The following is a 24466-nucleotide window of genomic DNA, read 5'->3' as shown; positions in this document are numbered from 1 at the left end:
GAGCCGTTTCTCACAATGTTTTACACTATCAACCTCTCCCCATTACTTATTACCAATTAAGGTTTTATTCTCATAATTACTTTGAGTAATTACCAATAGTGTCCACTGCCTTTAACTTCTTTGTATATAAAATGACATCACAAACTGTTCCTTTTAAAAAGTCCTGTACCATTTTATTTTGTTAAACCATTCATTTTGTAAATTGAACATAGAAAAAAAGAAAAGAAAGAATACCAGATTTGTATTCTCAACAAAACAATGGAAATGACGTAAAATGCATTGCATTTTGATACGAGACCTGTGACATGTACATGTATGCAGCTTTAGCTTCTAAATTGGTCGTTTCCGAATTGGTGGCGGTGGCTATTAATCAGCATGACCCAATTTCATTAACTGTTAAGCAGGAAATATTGCTTAACAAATTTCTTTGTAAGTAAAAATTGAGTAGGGCACCAGCCACACCAATGCAAATGTAATTTTGACTGGTTCCCTGTTTCTGCTTAGCGATACTATTCCCTGCTTAGAAAGATTTTTTTTGTGCTTACAGGCAGAGGCTTTATGATTGAGCCCATCTTAACATGTGTTAAGGGAAAGGCAGCCCCCTTAGCCACATGCGCAAATGCAGCCACACATTAGCTGCTTAGGCTAGACCACCATGATTGTTAGCGTGTGTTGAGGGATAGGCAGCCCCATAGCAACAGCAACAGGCGCTTTGCAGCCACACATAAACGGCTTAGGCTTCACCACGGTTACATGTGTTAGGGTAAGCAACAGCAACAGGCCCAAAAGCAGCCACCAATTTGGAGAGCCAACCATATATTCATTGTCAGCTTTTGTGCTGTAAATTTAATGAGTGGTTTCAACCATTTATATACAGTACATATTGAACCCGCGATTTCAAAGGTACCAAGTGAAACATTTAAGAATTTTTAGTAAATTCATCTGTAGAAACTATAATCAGTGACGGTATGTTTTCCTTGGAATAGACTTTTCATACAATTCTTACATGTAGCACACAGTTGAGATTTAGGTTTGTTTCTCCATCCATGTCTGATGGGGTCAGTTTCACAAAGAACTTAGTACTAGTTCTAACTCAGGACTACTTAGTCCTTAAAAACTTGAGATAAGACCAGTCTTAAAGGCAGTGGACACTATTGGTGATTACTCAAAATAATTATTGGCATAAAACTTTTCTTGGTGACGGGTAATGGGGAGAGGTTGATGGTAAGAAAACATTGTGAGAAATGGTTCCCTCTGAAGTGCCATAGTTTTCGAGAAAGCAGTAATTTTTCACGAATTTGATTTTGAGACCTCAGATTTAGAACTTGAGGTCTCGAAATCAACCATCTAAACGCACACAACTCTGTATGACAAGGGTTATTTTTCTTTCATTATTATCTCACAACTTTGATGACCGATTGAGCTCAAATTTTCACAGGTTTGTTATTTTATGCATATGTTGAGATACACCAACTGTGACGGCTAGTCTTTGATAATTACCAAAAGTGTCCACTGCCTATAAGCTCTATGTGAAATCCACCCCTGATTCCTACTGAACACTGAATCTGTCTGACCTTAACATTAAGGTCTGCCCTTACTAATCCTTACTCCACCATCCCCTTATTTGAGCCTTTAGACAGTTGTTAAACATTTTAAGCACCCATACAGTGAGATTTGATTGCCTGTTTAACAGGCAACAGTACAAATGTTTATATGTAAATACATACATCCAGATAACACTAAATATGGCGTATAAATCAACAATAAATACATTTTGAGATACATAGTGCCTTACATAACAATACAAAAAAGGAAAAACAAGAAACTCCAAGTTAATAGGCAATCTTCGCTTTCATGGCTAGCAAGGAAATTTGCTGAAGAGTGGTGATCGCAAGTGCACAATTCGGGGGTAAGCAGAGCTACAAGTAAATGTAAATGGGCCCTGCTCTTTACCGAGAAAAGAAATACCTCGTTTTGACACAAAATATCAGGCTTTTTATAATAATCCTGAAAACCATTGCAAAATATAACTTTGTTTTCAAAACCAAATACTTGATTTTCGCACTGGCACAATGTATTGTGAATGTCTAATAAACAACACAATAGAGTTAAAGATTGCTTTAGTAAAGGGATCAATAAAAGTAATTAAACCTTTTGCATTGTTCTGTCTTGCCTGTTACAATTGATGCTGAATTTTGCATTGGATGGTTCTTTGTGTACTGCAGCTCAATTTTTCTTTCAGACTTCGTGTATTTGGGTAATTGTCCAATCACTACACATATAGCAGGAACAAAATGTGGCCATTCACAATAATCTTTCCTTGACGTTTTCTCTACTCTACAATGTCTACACAAGCTGAAGATGGGTAGACAAATCATACACACAAATTGCAATTAGCAAAGAGCAAACAACATAATTAATGAGTGCAAAGGGAGGCTTTGCAGGCCTATATCTTCATGGAGGCAATGAAGGTGATGCCTCCATGCCCCCTGGTCATTGCCTTGGTGCCCTTGAAATGCTCCAGTAGAAATTTACAATTTACTTAAAGGGTGCCCTTTACCGAAGAGAAAATGCTTCAAGTGGCATATAATGTACAGGCCTGCTTTTGACAATGAGATTGCTGTAGGAGAGGCGAGATGCCAACTTCTGTCTCATACATCTCACGTTGAGAATGAACAAAAATTTAGCATGCAGAAGGAAGATTTGAAACTTTGTATGGTTGGGAGTAAAATCAGGTGAGGTTTATAAATCTCTTTAGAATAGTGTTGGCTCATATCATATCTTGCCATTGTTGAATTCTCTTTCTGAGTTTGGCACGAATTGTTCCATTTGCTTCTTTGTCAACAGTTCTGAAACACTCCAGGAAGCTAATATTTAAAAATTTCCCGATGAATTCACTGAGCTACCTTGTGGACAGTCAAAAAGGACAATACATGGTAAACCTCACGTTTACTTTTTATGACTGCTTATAACTTCCTCATTGAGTGAAGCCGACAAATAATTCACAACAGTTCAAATGGGTTTATCTCTTGGTTGCGAAACATTTGCAAACAGGAGTGTGACGTCAAAATTCATCGCAATCGCTGGTGCCCCACTCAATTTTTGTTTAGCAAAGAACTTTGCCAAGCAGTATTTTCTGCTTAACAGCTTTATGAAATTGGGCCCTGTAAGTTAAACTTGTTGCAAAATAGAGAAGATAAAAACTTCCAGTTAGGCAATATGTACTTTCACAACAATACATACATGCCATTGTAACTATTTGTAAACAGTGTATAAACCGAGAGTACCAACCACTGCGTTAACAAGTTACAACATTACACTGCACATACACACACTTCCTTGTGTTGTATTCAACTGCACATGATTAACCATTAAGCAACAGCTTACAATATTAAGACTAAGAAAAAACACTTCAGATAAAACATTTGCATTTTAAACTTGAATGTTGTCTGTAATTTACCACTACGATTTAAATTCCTCAGACTAAAGAGCTTTTGCAGAGTGCACGTATTACATGTTGAACACCCACAGATACACAATTCTAAATGGATGTGATGTATGGCACAATGGTACCAGAGTTTGCTCATCTGGAGGTTGCTATACAAACGCCCGAACCATTTGACATACAAACTGACTGAGGAATTCAAATGTAAGCGGAATTGTGACTAAGCAAGTCATTGACCAAACATTGTTCAAATCTAACTCGCAAATGGCTTATTGTGATATTTTATTGTTTGTATAAAAATGTGTATTATTTGTATGAAAAGGTTTTCCATCATACATGTACACAAGTTCAAAGAGAACGTAATACAAAATATGGAAGTTGCAAATAGAGGCTTGTTTTTACTGACAATGATCTGTAGGGTGTCTCTTTTAGAAAAAAACTTGTTGTTTTCAAAAGTTTGTGTTGTCTTTCCCTTTTTCTTTTCAGCTTTCAAGCAAGGTTAACAGTGACAAACTTTGGTCACTCAGGTTTTAAAAGTTGATAACAAACTCTACAGCCCAACTTCACGGTTCTGCTTACCGCAGAAATCAAAATTCAAATCTAACAATGTTGTCTTGAAATGTACAAAGGTCAATGCTTAGGCCCAATTTCATAGAGCTGCACAAAAAGGAGCTGAGCACAACAAAGTTATGCTTACCAAAAATATGCTTACCTAATAAAAGGCTTCAGGCCTAAAGCCTTTTAATATTTTAATGAGAAATTACATCTTTCTCAAAAACTGTTACCTCAGAGGGAGCCGTTTCTTAATGTTTTATACTATGAACAGCTCTACATTGCTTGTTACCAAGTAATGTTTTATGCAAGCAATTATTTTGAGTTACTGTACCAATAGTGTCCAGTGTTTAAACTCTTTGTCCACCATTTTGATTGTCAAAACAGGTACAAAAGGAGAGGACTCGCCCAAAAAGGCAGAACAGGTAATGCACATTGTTCGGATGTGCGTAAACACGTGTACCATCCTTTTGTGCACCTTTTTGACATGTAGGTGGACAGCAGAGGCGCGTGCAACTGCTCTGCACATTATGAAATGGTCTACAATGTTTTTGAACTTTACACAGGGCACCATGGCAAACCATAGCAGAATCAAGGGGCATAAAGGGCAATTTCACAAGGTTAATTAGAGGCTTGATGTAAATGGTACACTTCTTTATTGACCACTGATATTAACAATATCTGTCATTGTTAATCCCTGCAGAGTCTACAGTTTGTTGAATACATAACCAACACTACAAGAAAAGAAAAAGAAACAAATGTGAAGCGATCAAGCCTATAAAAGAGTGGTTTGTCGGGAATGGAGAAATAAGCCAAAAACAGGGGTGAAATTTTCACCAATATTTTTCTTTGTAATTTAAATGCCACAATTTATCTTATTCATTGACTACTTCCTTTCTGATAAATAACATCAAGAGGGAAAAATTTCGCATTGAGAGAAAATGTGACTTTTTTTCAATAAACCATTCGACTTTGAACAACCTTTTCTCAGTTTTACACGTCTCTTAGTGTTTCTACTTTCACAAGTTTTGAACTAAAGGTAGTATCGACATGGATTTTTTGATACGGAATTAAAGCATAGACTATGTTCTTTTCAAATGTATAGAGAAATTAAAAAAAATTGCCTGGGTCGACAAACAACTCATTTTGCTTGATCGCATCACAAATACAAAACACTGTACTGGGTAATATTGAATATTTATCATAAAAGTAAGAGAATGAAAGTTTGACGCAGCATTATAATGTAAATTCATACAGACATTAACCAACCAATCACATGGCTTATAGTTATATATAAAAAAAATTGCTTTTAAAATAACCACTTAGGAATTAGCATCACAGAATTTGCACCAATATCTGGACATTATGAACAATCTCCAGATAATTAAATTCATTCTCAGAAGAGGTGATACAAGCCAACAATGGTTTTACCTCAGGGATTGTAATAAATAAAATTGGTTTAAAGATAAAAAACCCAAATTTGTTCTGCTTTTTAATAGGCACTAGACACATTTGGTAGTTGTTAAAGACCAGTATTCTCACTTGGTGCATCCTAGCATTGCAAAACAAACCTGTGAAAATTTGGACTCATTCGTAATCAAAGTTGCAGGTAAATAATGAAGGAAAAAACACCCTCGTTGCACAAATTTGTGTGATTTCAGATGTCTGAGAAAGTTTTCAGGCCTGAAGTCTTTCTTAGATTCAAATATTTATGTCAGTATGTCATGTTCGTGAGAAATTACCTCTTTCTCAAAAACTATAGATACTTCAGAGGGAGTCGTTTCTCACAATGTGTTTATACTATTAACAGCTTTCTGTTGCTCATTTCCTAGAGTTTTTATGCTATCAATTATTTTAAGTATTTACCAAACATGTCTAGTTCCTTTAGAGGATTCCCAGAATATTTAAATCACTGCAAAAAGGAAACCAGAAGTTTTGACCAAAGAGGAATAAAGTTTGACTGTAAATTCATGTCTTTCGGAAAATCTGAAAGCAAAAGGAGATAATATGCAAAAGAAATTCAGAAATCAGATGTATATGACTTTTTTCCACATCATTGAGTTACAATATAATATATTGTTTTGACCTCCTGGGATGGTGGGTAAGAGTTTGTGATTCACACAACAACTGTAAAGAGCATTCATTTAATGCTCAGGTTGAACTAAGACCAATTTGACTACAGCAGGATTTGAACCTGCCACCTCTGGTTTTATGTGCCAGCACCCTGCCAACTGAGCTACATTGTGAGGCCATTATGTAAAAATACCAGTTGATCAGCCCCTCCCTCACACTTTTTTGAGGCTGCATCCTTTTTTTGAGGCTGCATCCTTGTTTTTTTCTTCTTTTTTTTTTTAAAAAAGGCAAATTTTCTCTGTGTATTTCTAGATTAATTTAATAATCTTTTAAGAACTTGTAACTACATAAGTAAGCCATGTAAGCGGTGACTTTAAACTGACTTTTTGGCAAGTTTAAAATGAAATGCTTGTCGGACACCTTTTTGAAGGAAATAAACAAATTAAATTAACAAGGCCCTCATTCTCCTCTTTTTGGAAAAACCCGGACGGTCAACTGGTACTTCTTTTTACTTGGCCTAATGTATCTTATCGGGAGTTTGTCAATATCTGCGTGTCAGATACCATACAACCTGTAACTGCCATGTAGCCAGGGATCACACCCAAGTTTCTGATACAACCTGGGCCCAATTTCATAGAGCTGCTTAAGCAAAAAAATTTGCTTAAGCAAAAAAAATCTTTGCTTTCTAAAATCAGATTACCGGCTAAGACTCCACCCAATTGTTATGCTAGTAAACAGCAGCTAAATATTAGTCACAAGCAATGAATATGGCATGAAATTTTGGCCAGTAACGTGTGTAAAATAAGCAAGCTATTTTCGTGCTGAAGCAAATTTTTTGCTTAAGCAGCTCTTTGAAATTGGCCCCTTGATTTGAACCTGCCACCTCTGGATTTATGTGCCAGCACCCTGCCAACTGAGCTACATTATAAGGCCATATGTAAAAAATACCAGTTGATCGTCCCCTCCCTCAACCTTTTTGGGGGCTGCATCCTTTTTTTTTACTATTTTTTATTTTACATTTTTTTTTTTCAAAAAGGCAAAATTTCTCTGCATATTTCTAGATTAATTAAATAATCTTTTAAGAACTTGTAACTACATAAGTAAGTTAGGCAAGTTTAAAATGAAATGCTTGGCGGACACCTTTTTGAAGGAATTTAAAAAAAAAAAAAAAAGGCCCTCATTCTCCTATGTTTGGAAAAACCCGGACGATCAACTGGTACTTTTTTTTACTTGGCCTAATGTATCTTGTCGGGAGTTTGTCAATATCATTGTTCTGGGGTGCGTGTCAGATACCATACAACCTGTAACTGCCATGTAGCCAGGGATCACACCCAAGTTTCTGATACAACCTGGGAAGTGGCAGGCAGGGGAGCACCTAGACTTGATTCAAGTCCCTTTCCTGTGTGAGGTCCTTAACACACTTGTACAAATGTACAATGTAACATGTGTAATACCAGTCTGCCAATGCACCCTCATCGACAAAATGTAGCTATTGCGGTCCTGCGCGTGGAACAGAGTGGAAAATGCAGAGCGCAAAACAATAGTTTTCTGACGATGAGGCCAGGAAGGGTCTTGCACAGGATTGGGACTTGAGTCAAGTCTAGGGAGCATCTTAAAGAGAATGCATCTTTTTATTTCAAATGTTATGTAATAAACATTGAAGGAAACTGACTGGATGTTAAAACAGATGCTGCTGGGAGTTACAAAGCTTGGTTGAACCAGACAGGTTGTCGAGATAGGAAAAAAAAAAAGTTTGTTCACATCTCTTCAAGCCACTTCCGTCATAATTTTTTTAATTTTTTTTTTTAAATTACAAACAAACTTTACAAACCCACAATTACAGTCTTTTTTTTACAAGATTTACAACAAGATCTATTATATTAAAAAAAAAATGCCAACATAGATTCAGCGACCATCTTTAAATATTTCTCAATGTCCACACTTACACGTACTTCATTTGCATAAAAAAAAAATTAAAAAATTTAACGTTATTTACATAAAAACCTAAAACTTCTTGCCATGTCCTCCATGCTTGTAATTAGCATGTAAAGAAAGTTGTTCATGTGCCATTTACTGTTGAATAGTCTTGAAAAAAATCATCTTTTGCAAAATGCTGGTACACAGTACCGTACTGTTAGAGAGTGAACAACATCTTGTTGGTAAAACAATGCATTATAAGTGGTTTTTGATTTGTAAAGCTGTGTTCCCAGCGGTCTTTTTTGTGTTTAATCACGTTGACTTTTCTCCACTAGCACTGCAAGCGCCGAGTTTCTGCGCTAGCTGTGTAAGCGTAGAATGCCTGGTATCGTTGAGTATGCACCCACACAAGCCACAATTCCCGCTAACCCGTGAAATACGCTTGACATATACATGTAGGCACAGCATTCCCTGCTTCTGCAAGCGCCTATATTTTGCTTACAGTATTAGCCATGATATTGGGCCCTTGTGTTTCTGACCATAATGTGGGTTCGAGTCCCAATCGTGACACTTGCGTCCTTGAGCAAGACACTTGCTTCATTCTTCAGATGGGATGTAAAGCCTTAGGTCCCATGCCCATGCAGTGTTTAAGACCCCCAGTTGTACATGTGTACAAACAGGAATCTTTTCTTTCAACATTTCATTAACTAATATTTAAAGTGCTAGTATTTGGATATAAATGGATGGTCTGAAAAAAGGTGTACAATCGTCAAAATACTCAATAACCTTTTGTACATGTCCTCAAACCTACATGTACTGTTGCATTATTTAAGAGGGGGGAGGGGGGCGAGGAGACTTCAGCAATGTACACATTCATGACAGGAGACAACATTTACAATAGTTCCCATACAATTGGCCGCGCACTTTCCAAAAAACAATGGATTTCCCCCTTTTAAGTCTTTAAGATGGTTCTGTTGGGGCTAATATTTTCAGGCCAAACAAAATAAACCACATTTCTAGCGTCTAAACCAAACAAATCAATAAGCAAAAGGTACATTGTAGAGTCAGGATTTTTCCACATATTTTTCCTTCTTGTAAACGGCAGAAACAACAGAAGAAGACGGACTGATTGTCAATGATTGATGGCAATGTTTTCAACACTGCACATTACATGTACACACAATGCACCAGCGCATGCAACAAACAAAATGTCACAAGTAAAAATCCCAACTACATACATATTGTGTACATTATGCACATTATTTTTCAGTCTGGTTACAACAAAAAACGCAACATATATTTTGTTTGGCCCGAGCAGTTTGCATTTCACCCAGTGTGCATTATGAATGAGCATACACATACATTGACATGTACATACATGTACACGTACATGTATGCACCATAATAGTTTAACATATTTAATAATTGAAAACATACAGTATCAACTTCTGCAGTTAATTACGTTAAGATGAAACCGGAACTTTGGTTGTCTTCTGTCGACAAAAACGAACCATTCTGGATTGCTAGGGTGGGTGGAGATCTGCAAACTGAATTTCACCAAGAATGACTACTCCACTATAGCGGTAGTTTCCTCAGGTTCACTCCAAGCAAGCTACATGTATGGCTCCAAGCAGACTTGAACTTTCATCTCCTAAAGGGGCAAGGTCACTTTTTCTTTCTCTTGAGTAAAAGGGCACTTCCGTTTCAAATCTCAGAATATCTATGGCTGCTTTGATAAAAGACCAAGACCGCTGTGTCCGTTTCATTCCGCTGAATCGAGGACTGGTGGTTGAATTTACCGGGAACAGTACGCACTGAGCCAACGGCAGGTGGAAGTGTGCCCCATCCCAACACCATCCTCATGATGTCGCTAAGACCTGGAATTTCGTCTCTGAGAGGGCAAGGCCATTTTCATTTTGCAAAGGGCACTTCCATGTGAAAATTGTGAAGTCTATGGGAAGCTTTTGATGGGGCTCCAAGGTCAAGACCAGGGGCAACAGCCTCCGTGTACTTGTACATTTGGTAACTCAAGGCCTGGTTGCTGCGTCTTCTATGGCATACCATACACTTGAAGCTTGCTTTGTTACTTGTAAGAGGCACAGACAGATGATTAGTTGACCAGCCTGGAATTTCGTCTTGAGAGGGCAAGACCATTTTCATTTCGCAAAGGGCACTTCAATGGTAAAATCGTTAGGTCTATGGGGCAGCAGGGGCCTCTGTGTAATTCCAGGCCTGGTTGCTGCATCTTCTATGGCATACATTGTACCTTGTGTACCATACACTTGAAGCGTGCTTTTGTTACATGTAAGAGGCACAGACAGATAAATGGTTGAACAGGCAAGGTATGCTAAACGTTACTGCAGCATGATCCCTTGCAGGTTCTGTTTTAGAATCGTGTCCCTGACCGCGTAGAATACAAACTTAATGTTCTCCGTGTCCACGGCCGTAGTGAAGTGGTGGAAGAGCGATTTACTGCGATCGCGCCGCCGCATGTCGAACATGAGAAGGATAAAGTTCTGCACTTGTTTCACGTCGGTGGGGTCGCCCTCGAATGCTGAAAAGTAGTCCTTGAGGTTTACTACTTTGACCTTTTGCTCCAGAAGGTCGGATTTATTAAGGAAGAGGATAATGGACACTTCGGAGAAGTACTTGTGATTGACGATGGTATCGAAGATGTTGCATGACTCTACTAGTCGGTTGGTGATGCGATCCTCCATCAGGACCTGATCAAACTCGCTGGACGACACCAGGAATAGGATTGACGTGACTCCTTCAAAGCACTGGAACCACTTCTGTCGTTGCGACCGCTGCCCGCCGACATCGACGAAGCGAAACGGGACACTTCTGATGTCGATGACATGCTCAACAATACCTTTTGTTGCTTTCCTGGCAAAGAGGATATCCTTCATTGTGGGGAGATAATCCTGCAAATTAATCGCACAGATAAACACAAAAGATATTACTATAAATATATTAAAAAAACTGAAGGGGAAGATATACTGGTGATAACTCTAAAAATGTATGGCAATAAACACTTTTGCGAACACAATTTATTGTAAACCTTTCAATCTGACAATGTACTATGCACTCGATATTGTTGCAAGCAGTAGCACTATAAAGTATGCCTGATAATCGCGGTTTGACAAAGTACAAGAAATAAGGTAGAATAATTAAGTGTTGTTATTATTTATGTGACATCAAATTCCTTGAAACTGTTACATAATCATTTGGGAAATAGTTTAAGTCAGAAAATAGACTCTAAAGTGTAGATTTGTTCCCTTGTCTCGTACAAATTTTATCCACGAATCTACGGTGTACATACACCCTCTCGTTCATTCTCCTTAACTAAAACGACTGAGAATATTTTTAATTATATAACTGACATACAGATCCTTGTCATTTGATTGGTGGAACTTACTTCACGTGACATACACTATTACTCCCATCCGCACCGGCGATCAAAAAGACCTTCAGTGTATTCGCCCATGGGGAATAGCATTTCCCATTCAACAGTTAGGATCATCCTTGTTCCCAATGTTTTTGAGCAGTACAGCACCGCCGCGCCGCTGCTAAAACAAAGGAGCACCTGTGCAAAAGGTTGTGATCTGATTTGTGCATTGTTGCCGCTACGCGGCGCTATATGATTTTTGGATGTCAGTAATTTGTGTGATTTTTCATAATGTTATACTTATACATACTTATAAAATACATCAAATGACAAGGATCTATATATGTCGGTTATATACAGCAAATATTGAGTGGCTTTAATTCGTGGAATGGAAGGAATATTATCGCTCGATAAAATTTGGACTGTTCCAAAATTTACCGAGCGATAATATTGGAACAGTCCAATTTTTACCGAGCGATAATATTCCTTCCATTCCACTCTGAGCCACTCAATATTTGTATACTATTCCACAGGACAGGATGCCAGTCCATCGCAGATTACTCCCAGCTCTCGCTGGTGCCCATTTCTACTCCTGGGTGGAGAGAAGCAATTATAGTATAGTTCTTTGCTCTTAAAGGGAAGGTACACGTTTGGTAATTATGTCATTATACATGTAAGGTCCCCAGAAAACACAAGATGGTGGCTCGAGTTACAAGGAAAAGCTCGGTCTGCATTCTAGTGTCTTACCTTGTTTCCTATCCGATCCAATTCGTTTAAGAAGTACTTGACTGAGTCCGCCTGTACAATAAATACAAACAAGAATTATTACAATTTGTTTAAATGAGAAACCACCTACGTGTAGCTACTTGCCACACAAAATGTTAGTGCTTTGTACAATATAACAATGTTTGATGTGGGCTGTTTTGTTGTAAGGGACCTTTCTCAAACCTCGGCTAGGGCTACAATGATGTTCGAGCAATACGCGCTGCTGCAAAATGCAGGTTAAAGACCTAGCTGCGAGCCTTTGCCTGAGGCGGACCAGGGTTTGATAAAGACCTACGGTTTATATCACACTCTTGCTATGGAGCGACCTATCAGAATCAAAACTTCAAGTTTGCTTGAAAAAATATTGAAGATGTTCAAAACCTGACAATATTCCGTCCACACAGACAGTGAAACTCAACCAAAAGGGCAGTGCCATTTTCTATAATTTTACAACATAGGATTTTACAATTGTAGGAAAGTCTAGCGACATATTTTGAAGTGAATACCTAGTCCAAAAGTAAGACCATTAATACATAACTCAATGCATACAATGAAATGCACAATACAAATGTGCGTGATGATCTGTTTTTAATATCATTGCCTAAAAGAGTTGATACAAAAAGCATGTCTATCATGCTTCAACAGGGATTGTCCAACATTTCACCACACTGTGAAACATTTAGTGATTTCATAAAATGTTTGACAGGACATTCGGCCTTATGTGATGATTTTGATGCTCGACAGTTTTGCATCACAAGCGTCACATTAATAAGATAACATCTCAACACGAATGACGATTGTGTCACACAATTATCTGTGCAACTGGTACTCTGCTTAGTCCTTTACCAGTGACAACAGGGTGAGTCTGTATTAAATTCTGTAATGTGATGAACCTTTTTAACATCTTAATGCTCACTGTATTAGGGTTTTCCTTTAAATGCACAAGTTACTTATCAGGATGATGATACGTCAGATTGATGGTCAAGAGGGCAAAATTTAAGCTTAGCAAAATTTACCAAATAGGCCCAACAACAAAAATACTACAGGGATGATTTTGTCCAAATATGTTGCATAGCCGAACTGCTAAGTATGCAATTTTCTTTTTGTATTAGCAAGTTTTATAAAAAATTGTACTCGGTAGAAGTTCATAACTTTTGCACAGCAAGTTTTAAAAATGATTTTTATAAATACCATGAAAGAAGTTCATCAGATTGGTAAAATATCAACTTAATAATTTATTATAAATGAATTTTCTATGAAACACAGCCAAATACTCACGTACATGTAATTTTCGTTTACGTTTTGACTAGTTTCACTAGTCATTTTATAAAGCATTTTAAAAATTGCAGACATGTGAATTGTTAAGAGGCAAACATAAAAAATATTTAAAAAACGCTGATAAAAAGGTAAGAAAGTCACATCTCCCGGCACGAATCTGGAGTAAAATTGGTGTGCCAACTTTATGTTTTAATTGTATTGCACTGTTTATAGGGAAAGGGAATAACAGACTGAAAAGTTAGTCAAACTAATTTAGTCATATGAGATTATTAAACTTTTGAACCTTTATACTCAAGAAAAATACACATAGTAGGAGACACTCGTTGAAGATGAGGTCAACCACTCTCCCATCCCAGTGATGCTGTCACTGACTCGCTGCCCAATGCACTTATCAATCAAGCATGTCTATGAACAGCTAAGGACATCAGATCAGAAAGGACATCAAGCACCCACTGGGGGTCTCTAATTGAAAAGAACAACACTGAAAAGTTCCTGGGTCCACTGAGGAGCTGGATTGGGGAATGTTGGGACTTTGTAAAAAGCCCATGTGGGGATAATGCTGGCCTGTATTCCTATGATGAGGAAGGGACTCGAGATTTGCATTATTTGTATTTGTACAGTGTAGTGTAAGTAACCTACATCATACTTCAAACCTTTCAGCCCTCTCTCCAGGGCCCCATTTCAATAAGCTGCTAAGCAGAAAATACTATTTAGCAAGATTCTATGCTTAGCAAAACAAAGTCGGGCACAAGTTGTAACAATGTAATGTACAAGTTACAACCCTTTAGGGTACTTCCCAGTAGAAATTTACAATTTTCTCATATGGTAGCCCTTTATTACCAAGGGAAAAATGCCTTGGTGCCCTTGCCCTTTTAAAACAAAGCATACAAGCCTAAAGTCCTACATGTTTGCTACACACTAAAATGTCTGCACACCCACTCACAGGGCCATAAATCTACAGACATGACAGACAAGCAGATGGTGGAGAAGATGGGTTGTAATGTGGGTACAGCAATTCAGCAAGCACGCAGAATTTAGAGTGAATGCTTGACGTACACAGTGTACAGTGAAGTACTTTTATTCAAATGCTATCATCGTGAAACTTTTAAGGAAGGTCACTTTCCTGGAAAAGGGTCTTTATTCTACTAAAATACATGTATAGGCCTATATGTACATGTATTAAAACAATTTATTGAAACTAGGTCCAGCCTAAGACACGAAAGGCAGACCGTATACATGTGTGTGTACATCAATGCTGTTTAGATCCAGAAGTCCTAGGACTAGGAGAGAAACTGTACAGTATGTAGTACAGGGCTTCTCATAATCACTTGAGCCAAGTGGGTGTGGTGGTCAATAATGAAATAACGTCATCCAAAGGAATGTGAATTTGAAAAATTCAGAGTTCTCCCCTTAGTCCCTAAAGCTGTGGACACTACATGCTGTAATAGCTCTCTCTAACTACTGTGGTTGTTGTGAATGTTGTTTGGCAGCAGGCATGACAGGTGATACATTGGTTAATACTACTGCACTTCATGTGATCTGATAAATTCACATGTTTTGAAGGACGTACAATGTACAAATGTTCATTGACCTTTTTATAGACCATCTCAAAATGGCTGAATGATTCACTAGGAGCCTACATGTAGAGCTTCTTCTTCATCGTGTCCTTACTGTTCTATTTTTATGATAGAGTGCTCAGAATGCAACCTCCCAAACTTTATCAATGGTCAAGTGTCTTGCACAAGGGTTCATGTTCTCTTTAATTTCATTCCGGTCTTGTAACAAACTCTCCAGTCCAATAGACATTTAGTCCAAATAAAGTAGACATTTTGAGCTTACATGTCTTATGCCTGAATGGTGTAAAAGGTTCCTGACAGCTTTAATGTTTACACTCTAAGGACAAGTCCATTAATTGCACGCCTACATTGTTTGTATCCACCTGTACATTAGTGCAAGACATTGTTAGAACAATATCACTCAACTATCGCAATGCCCCCTACAATTCTTCCTCGCCGTGCACATTACTATCGAACATTAGCGGGCGCTGTAGAAACACTTCCAGGTCACACAACACTGGAAAATGGGATCACAGCTAACATTACACCCTCTATCGGTGGAATAGCCTATGTTTTACCATGGTTAAACCATGTCAAGAACATCTTGCACAAAGACTTAGTGTACTATCTACCATGTACAATGCACAACTGACGATAGACCATGAGTACACTGGTGCAATGTTTTACAATGACCAGTAAAACAATCCAACAGAAACAATGTTAGGCCTATTACATTACTTAATGTGTTTGAAGGCTTGTATCAACATCCCTGTCTGTAACAACATTTTAAACAATACTTAACTTCCTGAACACTGTCTGGTCCATATGATTGAGGTTTGCTCTTGTATGTACATGTACACAATGAAGCACTCTGTGTACGTGTACATTACAATGTATGTCTAATATAGTGGCTTCTTACATAGCGCGCATCCGTCACTCAGAACTTAAGGCACTTTAACATTCAGTTTTTCATGCAAGGTACATGTATGTGGGACTACATTTGAATTACTCTTTTTACATGGTTTGTGTAGCACCATGTTAAAGTTTACACTGTGCTTTGGCACATTATGCAGAAAAGTTTCTGTATCATGGCACCACTTTTTCATTCGATATGAAATAATGTAATAAATACCTCAATGAGATATCCCTTTTTGTAAAAATTTGTGAAAAAGTAGTGGCACTGGCAGGATACGGAAAGTTATCCCAATATGCTGGTAATATACCAGGAACATCGGGCAAACCCCTTCTCTTTTTGATAAGTGTGTGGGTTCTTTCATGTGCATTACACAACACACGGAACCAACAGCTTTTATGTCTCAGAATCCAATAAACAGAGCATCATTGTTAAAGTGTTTTGCTTTTAAGGACACAGGTGTCATGACTGGGACTTGAACCCACACTCTGCAGGTCAGAAACACCAGAGTTTGAATTTGATGCTCTACTAACCGCTAGGCCATGATGACACGCCATGTGCTTAATACCGATACAGGTGGAAAACAATCCAGGCACCTCTATGGGATTCGAATCCATGACCTTTCTTTTTCTTTATCAGCGGGACCTGAATTGCTTACTGCGGAATTCTGTGCAATAGCCTACTTAGCATTCTGGCACTAGAGCAATATAATCAATCATTTTTTGGAAAAATTCTGTGGAATACAAAATACTATTCACTATACTTATAGCAAGGTATAAACAAAAGCAACATATCAAACAAATTACACTACACACTCAAAAATGATTGAAAAAGCAGTCAGTGGTTCCAACAATTTGGAAAAAAAAAAATTAACATTAAAAACTCCTATCTAAAATAATCCATAATTGTGATTGTGTAACTGTAAACAAAAACATATTTTTGTATTATTTATATGGGTACCGGACACTTCGGCACCTTGCAAACTCGGCACCAGCAAACTCGGCACTTAGCAAACTCGGCACCTCGCAAACTCGGCACTCACTCGGCACCAAGAATGTCGACACCAAACAAACTCGGCACCGGCCTTTTTTGGTCCAACAAACTCGGCACCAAACAAACTCGGCACCGGCCTATTTTGGTCCACCAAGCCAAACTCGGCACCAACAGCAAATACCACCCGAAGAGTGGTATTAACACCATAAAAACTGGTTTGAATTTAGTTAACATAATAAGTAGTTATGCTAGCTTATATGACCATAACCGCTTCCGAAATTTCGAAAAAATTGGCATCAGAGATTTTTTTTCCCCAGAAACTTTACGTCCGTACGTTCACAGTTTTTGTTTTGTTTTTCGTTTTTTTTAATGTTGGTGAAAGTGCATCGCTATTTGTTGATGTATTGGGCTTTGAAAATGTTAGCGTTTGGTTGACAATGACTGTTTGATTTTGAAGAGAGTGTGATCTGGGAGCGTGCGGCCGTCGGCCGTGGGGGACTTTTGCCCCACCACGACGGCGGCAGCGACAGTCCAGCATGCTCACCCGGTGTTTAGTGGAATCGTGCGTAATAAAACACAGTGCACGACAGTCTGTAACAGAAATTATTTACACGGCTTTATTTTGAATTAGTGTTTTATTGGATCAAAGTTTCGTGTACATGTTCCCAAAAAAATACTTGGACATCGAAATTACGTCTTCGACTCAAAAACGTCTTCAAAAGTTTACACAAAATAAATTTAATTATTTTGATACAGATTTTTGAAAAGGGCGACCTCACCATGACAGTGAAAAATACATATTAATTATTAGGTATGTATCGTCGGTACGACGTCGAAACCGATACACACGACGCGTCGGGGATTGGGATTTATTTCAATTTCGAACTGGGTGCCGAGTTTTTAACCGTGGGCAGATTGAGCGTTTTTCAACCAGGTGCCGAGTTTGTAGTTGTGCATGTGCCGAGTTTGTGGGTGCCGAGTTTGCAAGGTGCCGAGGTTGTGGGTGCCGAGTTTGAGAGGTGCCGAGTTTGCTGGTGCCGAGTTTGCAAGGTGCCGAAGTGTCCGGTATTCGTATATATTAACCCCATATGATGATATTCATGTCAATTGTCATTGACATTATGATTATGTTACATCTAGAGACTAGACATGTGGGTTATTCAACATAATCATGCATCAAGACCAGTCACCCAAATGACCATCATTTATACTGCATGAATGAACTATGCAATAAACTAGTTTAAATAGTTAACTCCCCCACATTGGTCGTAAATAACACACTCACCAATTGGAATTCCCTTCGTCTGTCGTAAGCCCCCTGTATTCCACTATCGGCCCATAACGCCCTACAGCTCCCAACAAACTGAGAAAAAACCGTAGAATCTATCAGCTGAATTGTATCACAAGACATAACATTTGTGGCGTGTTCTTCATTCGTCGAATCACCCCACGGTATCTGCAGTTTATTCCGGGCGTCCTGTAGCACTTTCAGCCCCTTGATTATGTTCGAGAATATAATGGTGCGGTAGTCGCGCAGATCTTCATCGGTGAATTCTTGTCCGTGTATGATTTTCATCTGTTTGAGGAAGGTGCTTTTACCACTCTCGCCAGCACCGAGCAGGAGAATCTTTATTTCTCTTCGGATGTAGGATTTGCATTTATTTAACTCCTTGTCGATGGCTTTACTCCGAGATTTCGCCTCCATCTGCTGCGGAGAGAGGCAGCACGTAAAAACATTGCCCGCCATGTTGGCTGTAATGTTCCCATACCACACCCATGACGTCACGAACCGGAAGCAATACCCGAGTGCGTGCGTGTGTGCGTCTAGTAGTGTGAACGACCGCGATTGCCGCCCTACTGTCATGGTCAGCAGTGTGTGTCAAGCAACTTCGTCATTGTCAACCAAAGTTGACCCCAACAATTTGTCACACTGAACAAAAGTGTTCATATTTAACCATTTTTCTAAAAATCCAACCCTAAAGAACTTTGAAAAACTGAACACATGGATAATAATACAATCACGCATTTTTGTAAGGAGAAAAGAAGACCACTTTTAGTTTTTTTTATTAGCATGTTCAATTCAAGGAAAGGGGCGCGGCCCTTCTCAAGAGACAGTTAATTGGTCTTTTGCTGTTCATTTGTTTTTCTATTACAGTTCTATTTATTATTTTATTATTTATAGTTGGTAGTGAAACAAAGGGGCCTCAAAGGGACCACTGTCGCCCGAATGTTTGAATATTGTGAGCAGTCCGGAAAGAGATTTGGGGGGGGGGGGGGCATTGGTTGCTCAGATTTCATGGGGACAAAATTGTTTGAATTGCCTCTGGTTGCCGAAAGGAGCCACTGAACTACTGCTGTGGGACTTTAAATCTTCGAGGCAATGGAGGCCGCGTATATGATTTTTTTTTAAACAATTTCTTTCCTCTTTTGTTATACATTTTTGTTTTACTGATGACGCTACTACACAATTACGGTCTAATTGAGTTCATAGAATCTAAGAAACGTGTTTTTTCCTTCGCTTTCTCCCTTTTTTCCTTTTTGAGTGGGGGGGGGGGAGGTTGAGGGGGTACCTGTACTCGGGCAAGCGTAAATATGTATTCATCATTATTTGCATTTAGTAAAGCCCATAATGTAGAGAAGCAAGTTTGTCATTAAGAATCAATTGAGCTTTGATTATACCCCTGTGAATAAAAAGGACGCCCTTGAGTTTGTATAAATGCACGCCCCCCCCCCCCCCCCGGGGGTGTCCCCCTGCACAGTATCTGTTATATAGCGCGCATAGGCTACCCGCAAAGTGTGACATTCTGCAGATGTCAATTCAAGACCAATCAAACTGTTTTTGCTGAGGCGTGGTATTACTGTACCTAAAACAATAGCCATTATTGAGTGTCGGGAGAAACCTAGCGGAACACATAAGGGCACCACACAGCAGAGAACGTTTTGCTAGTCTATTGCATGTTCTTGTTTACTACTTCACGGGTAATAAAACTTCCCATACAGTGTCTGCGTAGAAAAAAAAAAGAAGGCGGGGCCGGGTACCAGTGCAAAAATAAAATGGCGACTTCCTGCACCGTGAAGTGAAGTGTCAGTGTTCGTTTAAAGTTTTAATAAGTAAACAGCCCATTCATTGCAGATTGTTAAGGGTAATTTCTTCAACTGAGCTGTTGTTTCTGAACAACACAACCATGGAAGACACGGTGCAAAAGATACAAGATATCGACGAGAAGTTGTTAAAGGTAGGTGGTAGATGATGAGTGCTGTGTAATGTAACTGTAAACTGGAGTTGTGGGAGTGGTTGTCACGCAAGATGATGGGACGTCGACGACAGTCTCCCACTGTCTAGTCTGTGGGCTGTCTCTGATCAGTTCAATGCTAACAGTGTTTTTACTTATGCACTGACGGTACCTGCAGCATTACTCGATCCACAGTTACAAGTTGCAGAGTGTGAGATAGCTACGCCTCCCTTTTCAATAATATTTTTGTCATTGGTCTGGAAATTAAATTTAGTTTTAATTATATACTATCTTCTTAAAAAATAATAATACTTTATAGACCATTAGTATTATATTAGTACCTACTACATGAACCCTTTTGAGTTTCGGATAACTTTCCGTATGGCGCCACCACTCATTTTTACAAAAAGGGATACCTCATTTAGGTAAATTAGATTTAGGTAAATTAGATTAAAAATTGTGGCGCCACATGGAAACTTTTCACTCTTTCTTTGAGTTGTTCGTTTATAAAAAATTTTACATTTTGGAATTGCAGCAGGGATAAAACATGACAATAAACATAAAGAGTGATTGAAGAATCTACTTACTTTATGTGTGTTACTATTTGTTGAGTAATTTTGTATAAACATTTGTTTTTCTTTTTTCTTTTGTAAGTGACGAACGTAGGCCCCTTTTGTATTTTGTATTGTCTTCATGTTATTATCATACCGATTTTCATCGTAGTTCAGCTGTTTTCCTGCAATTTTTTTTATGGTTAAGTAAAATATCTAAATAAAATAACAAATATCTTAAATTATATATTAATTATTATTGTTCTGGTTTTTTTACAATACAATTATTATTTACACAGTGCTTATCACACTGTATGGTAAAACCAAAATATTTAAAAAAATATTTCTTCTTATAGGGAGCAGAGGATCTTACCTTCATCCAGGAAAGCCTTGGTAAAAGCAGTCAGATGACATCAAATATGGTAATTTATTCTCCTACTAATACATCATTCAAAACCATTCAGAACCATTTAAAATTCACCAACTTTTACAACCCCATCATTTTTGTACACTCATGGCAGTACAACTTGAGACCCGGGCTGCCGTGGCACTCCAATTCCTTTTTTCATCCAGTTTTCCTCCCATGGGAATGTCAAACACTTTTGATCTCTGGGTGTGCTCCGTGGTCAAAAATGGGTTGATGAGGCTGGCTGCCAAAGGCATCCTTCGCAATTCAGCTCTTAGCTGCAAGTAAGGATGATTAGCCTGCAGAATTAATATTAGTTATTGTTATTATTAAACACAGTATCAAAGTCTTCCCTCACAGAGTCCCCCTGGGTGAAGGGTACAAATGGTTACCAGCGAGAGTTGGGAAATATTAACATTCTCAGTTGTTTTGTGCCAATGAATCTGGATAAAACCACTGGCCTGATGAGCCACACTGGCTCAGGACACACATCTGGAATTTCACCTTTGAGAGGGCAAAGCCACTTTCACTATAAGTCTTGAAGTCCATGGGAAACTTTTGTAAGGTCATAGAGGCCAAGACCAGTGGCAACAGAGGCCGTGACCTCCATGTAATTTCAGGCCTGATGTTCTTTAGATGCTAATGGTTGTTTTTTCTCTCGCAACAGGTGACCATTCTTACATCGTTTGAAGACAGATTGGCCCAGTTGGAGCAAAACATACTCCCTGTACACAAAGAGACAGTGTCCTTGCAGAAACTTCAAGAAAGTATCCTTTTATCACATGTTGGTGGTTACTTGGGAAAAGTGTTATTTTGTTGATCTTTAGACTGCAAGTCTCACCTGTATTTGAACATTGGGACCCATTTGAACACTTAATTATATATTGTACGTGTACGAGGTACCAAAATGTCTCAACAATGTTTGAATATGCATGAGACTTGTCTATTGATTATGGTAATGAAACCGAGAGGCTTTTTCCAAATTGGGGTCTGACTCTGGCTTGGGCTTATTCATCAATTTTGGAGCAGTGTACATTTTGTATAGTGTTTCTACCATGAAATGGAGCCCATAATTGAGCTTTAACGCCAAGTGACTAGGAAGGGATGTTCAAAAGCAACTTGAACAAATTTTAGTTTTAATTGTGCGACGAAAAACCATTGGGGAAACACACCATCAAGTCGTGACGAAAAACCTATTCCAGGGCTCAGTACTCTGTTCAAGTCCCAATATATTTCCTGAACCTGTTAGATCTTTCAAACACTTTGATTAACTTTGATGATGTCTTGAGTCACCATGATGCAGTCCGGGATCTTGAGCAACCAGTCAAGGCAGGGTAAGTTTTGGGTCTGGTCTCAGCTAAGGGTCTGCCATGTCTGTGTGGGAATTTGAAGAAAAGCCTATGAAGATTAGGGGTGTTATAGCCAAGCGGTCTAGGGCGGTGGACTCAAGTTCTATAAGTTACAGAATGTAAGTTCGTATTCTGGACTGGTCAGTCGAGTACTTCTCAAAGGATTTGAATCGGATTGGAGACAAGACACTGTGAAATGCAGACCATCCTGTAGCCTTCCCTTAACTTTAACCAACATCATGTGTTTTCTAGACGAGCGTTCTTCTGCATGCATGGGTGTTGTAGCTAAATGGTCTTATTGGATACAAGTTCTGTAATTTACAGAATGTGGGTTTGAATCCTGACCTGTCGTGTGCGACACTTGTGTCCTTGAGCAAGGCACTTTATCATCATGGCTTCTCTCCTCTAAGGAGCCCAAATGGGTACCCCATGAGTGCTGGGGAGTAGTTTGCGATGGACTGGCATTCCTGGGAATAGAAATGTTCTTGTTTTTTAACGCCAAGTAAACTGGAAATAAACGCCAGCTTGATGAGTAATACTGGCTCGGGTTTTTTTTTTTCTTTACAAAACTATCTCTTTTTAAAACAAACGGTATCATCCCTAAATCTATAAATGATTTTGAATACATGTCTCCTTATTACAGTGCTGGCAACGGTCTGGAGCTATACCTCAGTCACATGCAGCAGATTGAACAAGCCAAGTACTTCTTTGAAGAACACAACCCGAGCAGTCCAGAGCTTGCCAAAGCAGTGAGTATTGTTAAACATGTAGACCCCTTGCATTGGCTGCCATCGTTGATGAAACATTCACTCTCGAAAGGCTTTCATTGGCTGAGAGTAATGACAGCGCATACACGCAGGCACATTTTCATCAAAGATGGTGGTCAAAAATATGTCAGTGCTGCATCTGATTTCACTATAAGGTGCAATAGTTCATTTAAGATTAGATACTCGATCTACCATAACGGGATAGCTCAATGAAAGAGTCCAGAATAACACATCCTTTTCGACTTTACCAATTAACACCTGTTATCTTCATGTAATTTGCTTTACCCTTGTTTTTCTTCTAGACATCATTGTTTAATACTGGCAAAGATTCCCTTCAGAATGAGTTTAGAGTGCTACTGAGTCGACACGGCCAACCTGTACCACCGGCCCTGCTACTTGATGCCATATCAGCTTATGATGAAGGTAGATTTGTTGGTCTGTTGTTTGTGTTTTTCTGTGTTGATGAATTTGTTTGTAATGAGTTTAGAGTGTAGCCGAGCCAACGTGACTAAGCACAAGTAACGAAGGTGTAAGAGTTACTGTTATAATGTGATTTCTCCAATTTTAAACGCAATTCCCTTTCTTTTTTTTTACAACCCCCACCCCAAAAAATGTTTGTTCAGATTTTTTTTACTATTGAATTTTATAACTTGAAAATGAAGATAAAACCATATGGAACACCCCAGTTTGCCGAGTAGAGCTTTCAAAACCAAAAATAAATGTATGTAAGCAGGCTTTGTACTCGCAAGCTTTTGCGCTCACAAACTTTCATGCTTTGTGCTCATAGTTCAGGATTTTGTTCAACAGCCTATCACATCTATGTATGCTTTTTTGTTAATGAATAATAATGCACTTTCTGATTAGCAGGCATGCTTTGTGGTATATTGGTTAAAATATCTGCTGTGGGGGTCAGACTAGCATGTGAGTTTAGCAGTGCTTATTGCACGTTGGTGTAAAGTTAGGGGTTAAATAAGTTAAAATAGTTAACAACTTTTCCCCTTTTTTTTCTTTAGATTTTGATTCAGATAATCTCTCGCTCTGCCAAATGCCAGGTAAGCAAGAAAAATCCTAAGACATTCTGACCTTTTACAATGGAGAGTTAAACAACTATTTTGTACTACATGTATATTGTGTTTTGTTGCAGACATAAAAACTTAGTCCTGTAATTACTTTACCTGAAATAGTTACGTACCCAAATCTAAATCTGTCAACATAACTGAAAGCTCTCAAATGAACTCTTGCACGCGTGTTACACCTGGCAACTGTGCAATGCTTGACAT

The 24466-nt window shown here is 38.6% G+C and overlaps 2 protein-coding genes across 3 annotated transcripts in view; one reads left to right on the top strand and one right to left on the bottom strand.

Annotated features, from left to right (window-relative positions):
* Positions 1-882: 882 nt before the first annotated feature.
* LOC139943651 (guanine nucleotide-binding protein subunit alpha-13-like) lies at positions 883-18691 on the bottom strand. The gene is made up of 3 exons (XM_071940382.1): positions 18166-18691; positions 12123-12173; positions 883-10911 (listed from the first exon to the last, which is right to left on the bottom strand). The coding sequence occupies exons 1-3, from the start codon at positions 18625-18627 to the stop codon at positions 10342-10344; spliced, it is 1083 nt and encodes a 360-aa protein (XP_071796483.1). The 5' UTR covers positions 18628-18691; the 3' UTR covers positions 883-10341.
* A 1243-nt stretch (positions 18692-19934) lies between these two features.
* Positions 19935-24466, top strand: part of LOC139944431 (exocyst complex component 7-like) — a 59746-nt gene continuing 55214 nt past the window's right edge. For both annotated transcript variants that reach the window (XM_071941450.1, XM_071941449.1), the window contains exons 1-7: positions 19935-20116; positions 21021-21086; positions 21738-21837; positions 22320-22404; positions 23063-23168; positions 23489-23609; positions 24200-24238. In XM_071941450.1, the coding sequence (XP_071797551.1) occupies positions 20066-20116; positions 21021-21086; positions 21738-21837; positions 22320-22404; positions 23063-23168; positions 23489-23609; positions 24200-24238 (568 nt within the window). In that variant the 5' untranslated portion in view covers positions 19935-20065. The remainder of the gene's footprint in view (positions 20117-21020; positions 21087-21737; positions 21838-22319; positions 22405-23062; positions 23169-23488; positions 23610-24199; positions 24239-24466) is intronic.

Source organism: Asterias amurensis, chromosome 11 (assembly GCF_032118995.1).
Source record: "Asterias amurensis chromosome 11, ASM3211899v1".
NCBI lineage: Eukaryota > Metazoa > Echinodermata > Asteroidea > Forcipulatida > Asteriidae > Asterias > Asterias amurensis.
This window is presented reverse-complemented; position numbering and strand designations above follow the sequence as displayed.

Bases quoted from the DNA above. Each gene is read 5' to 3' on its own strand.
- LOC139943651 (XM_071940382.1), bottom strand. From the start codon at position 18,627: ATGGCGGGCAATGTTTTTACGTGCTGCCTCTCTCCGCAGCAGATGGAG. The intron at 12,174-18,165 runs GTGAGTGTGTTA...TTTATTGTACAG, and splicing joins GACGAAGGGAATTCCAATTG to GCGGACTCAGTCAAGTACTT. The intron at 10,912-12,122 runs GTAAGACACTAG...ATTAATTTGCAG, and splicing joins TGGATCGGATAGGAAACAAG to GATTATCTCCCCACAATGAA.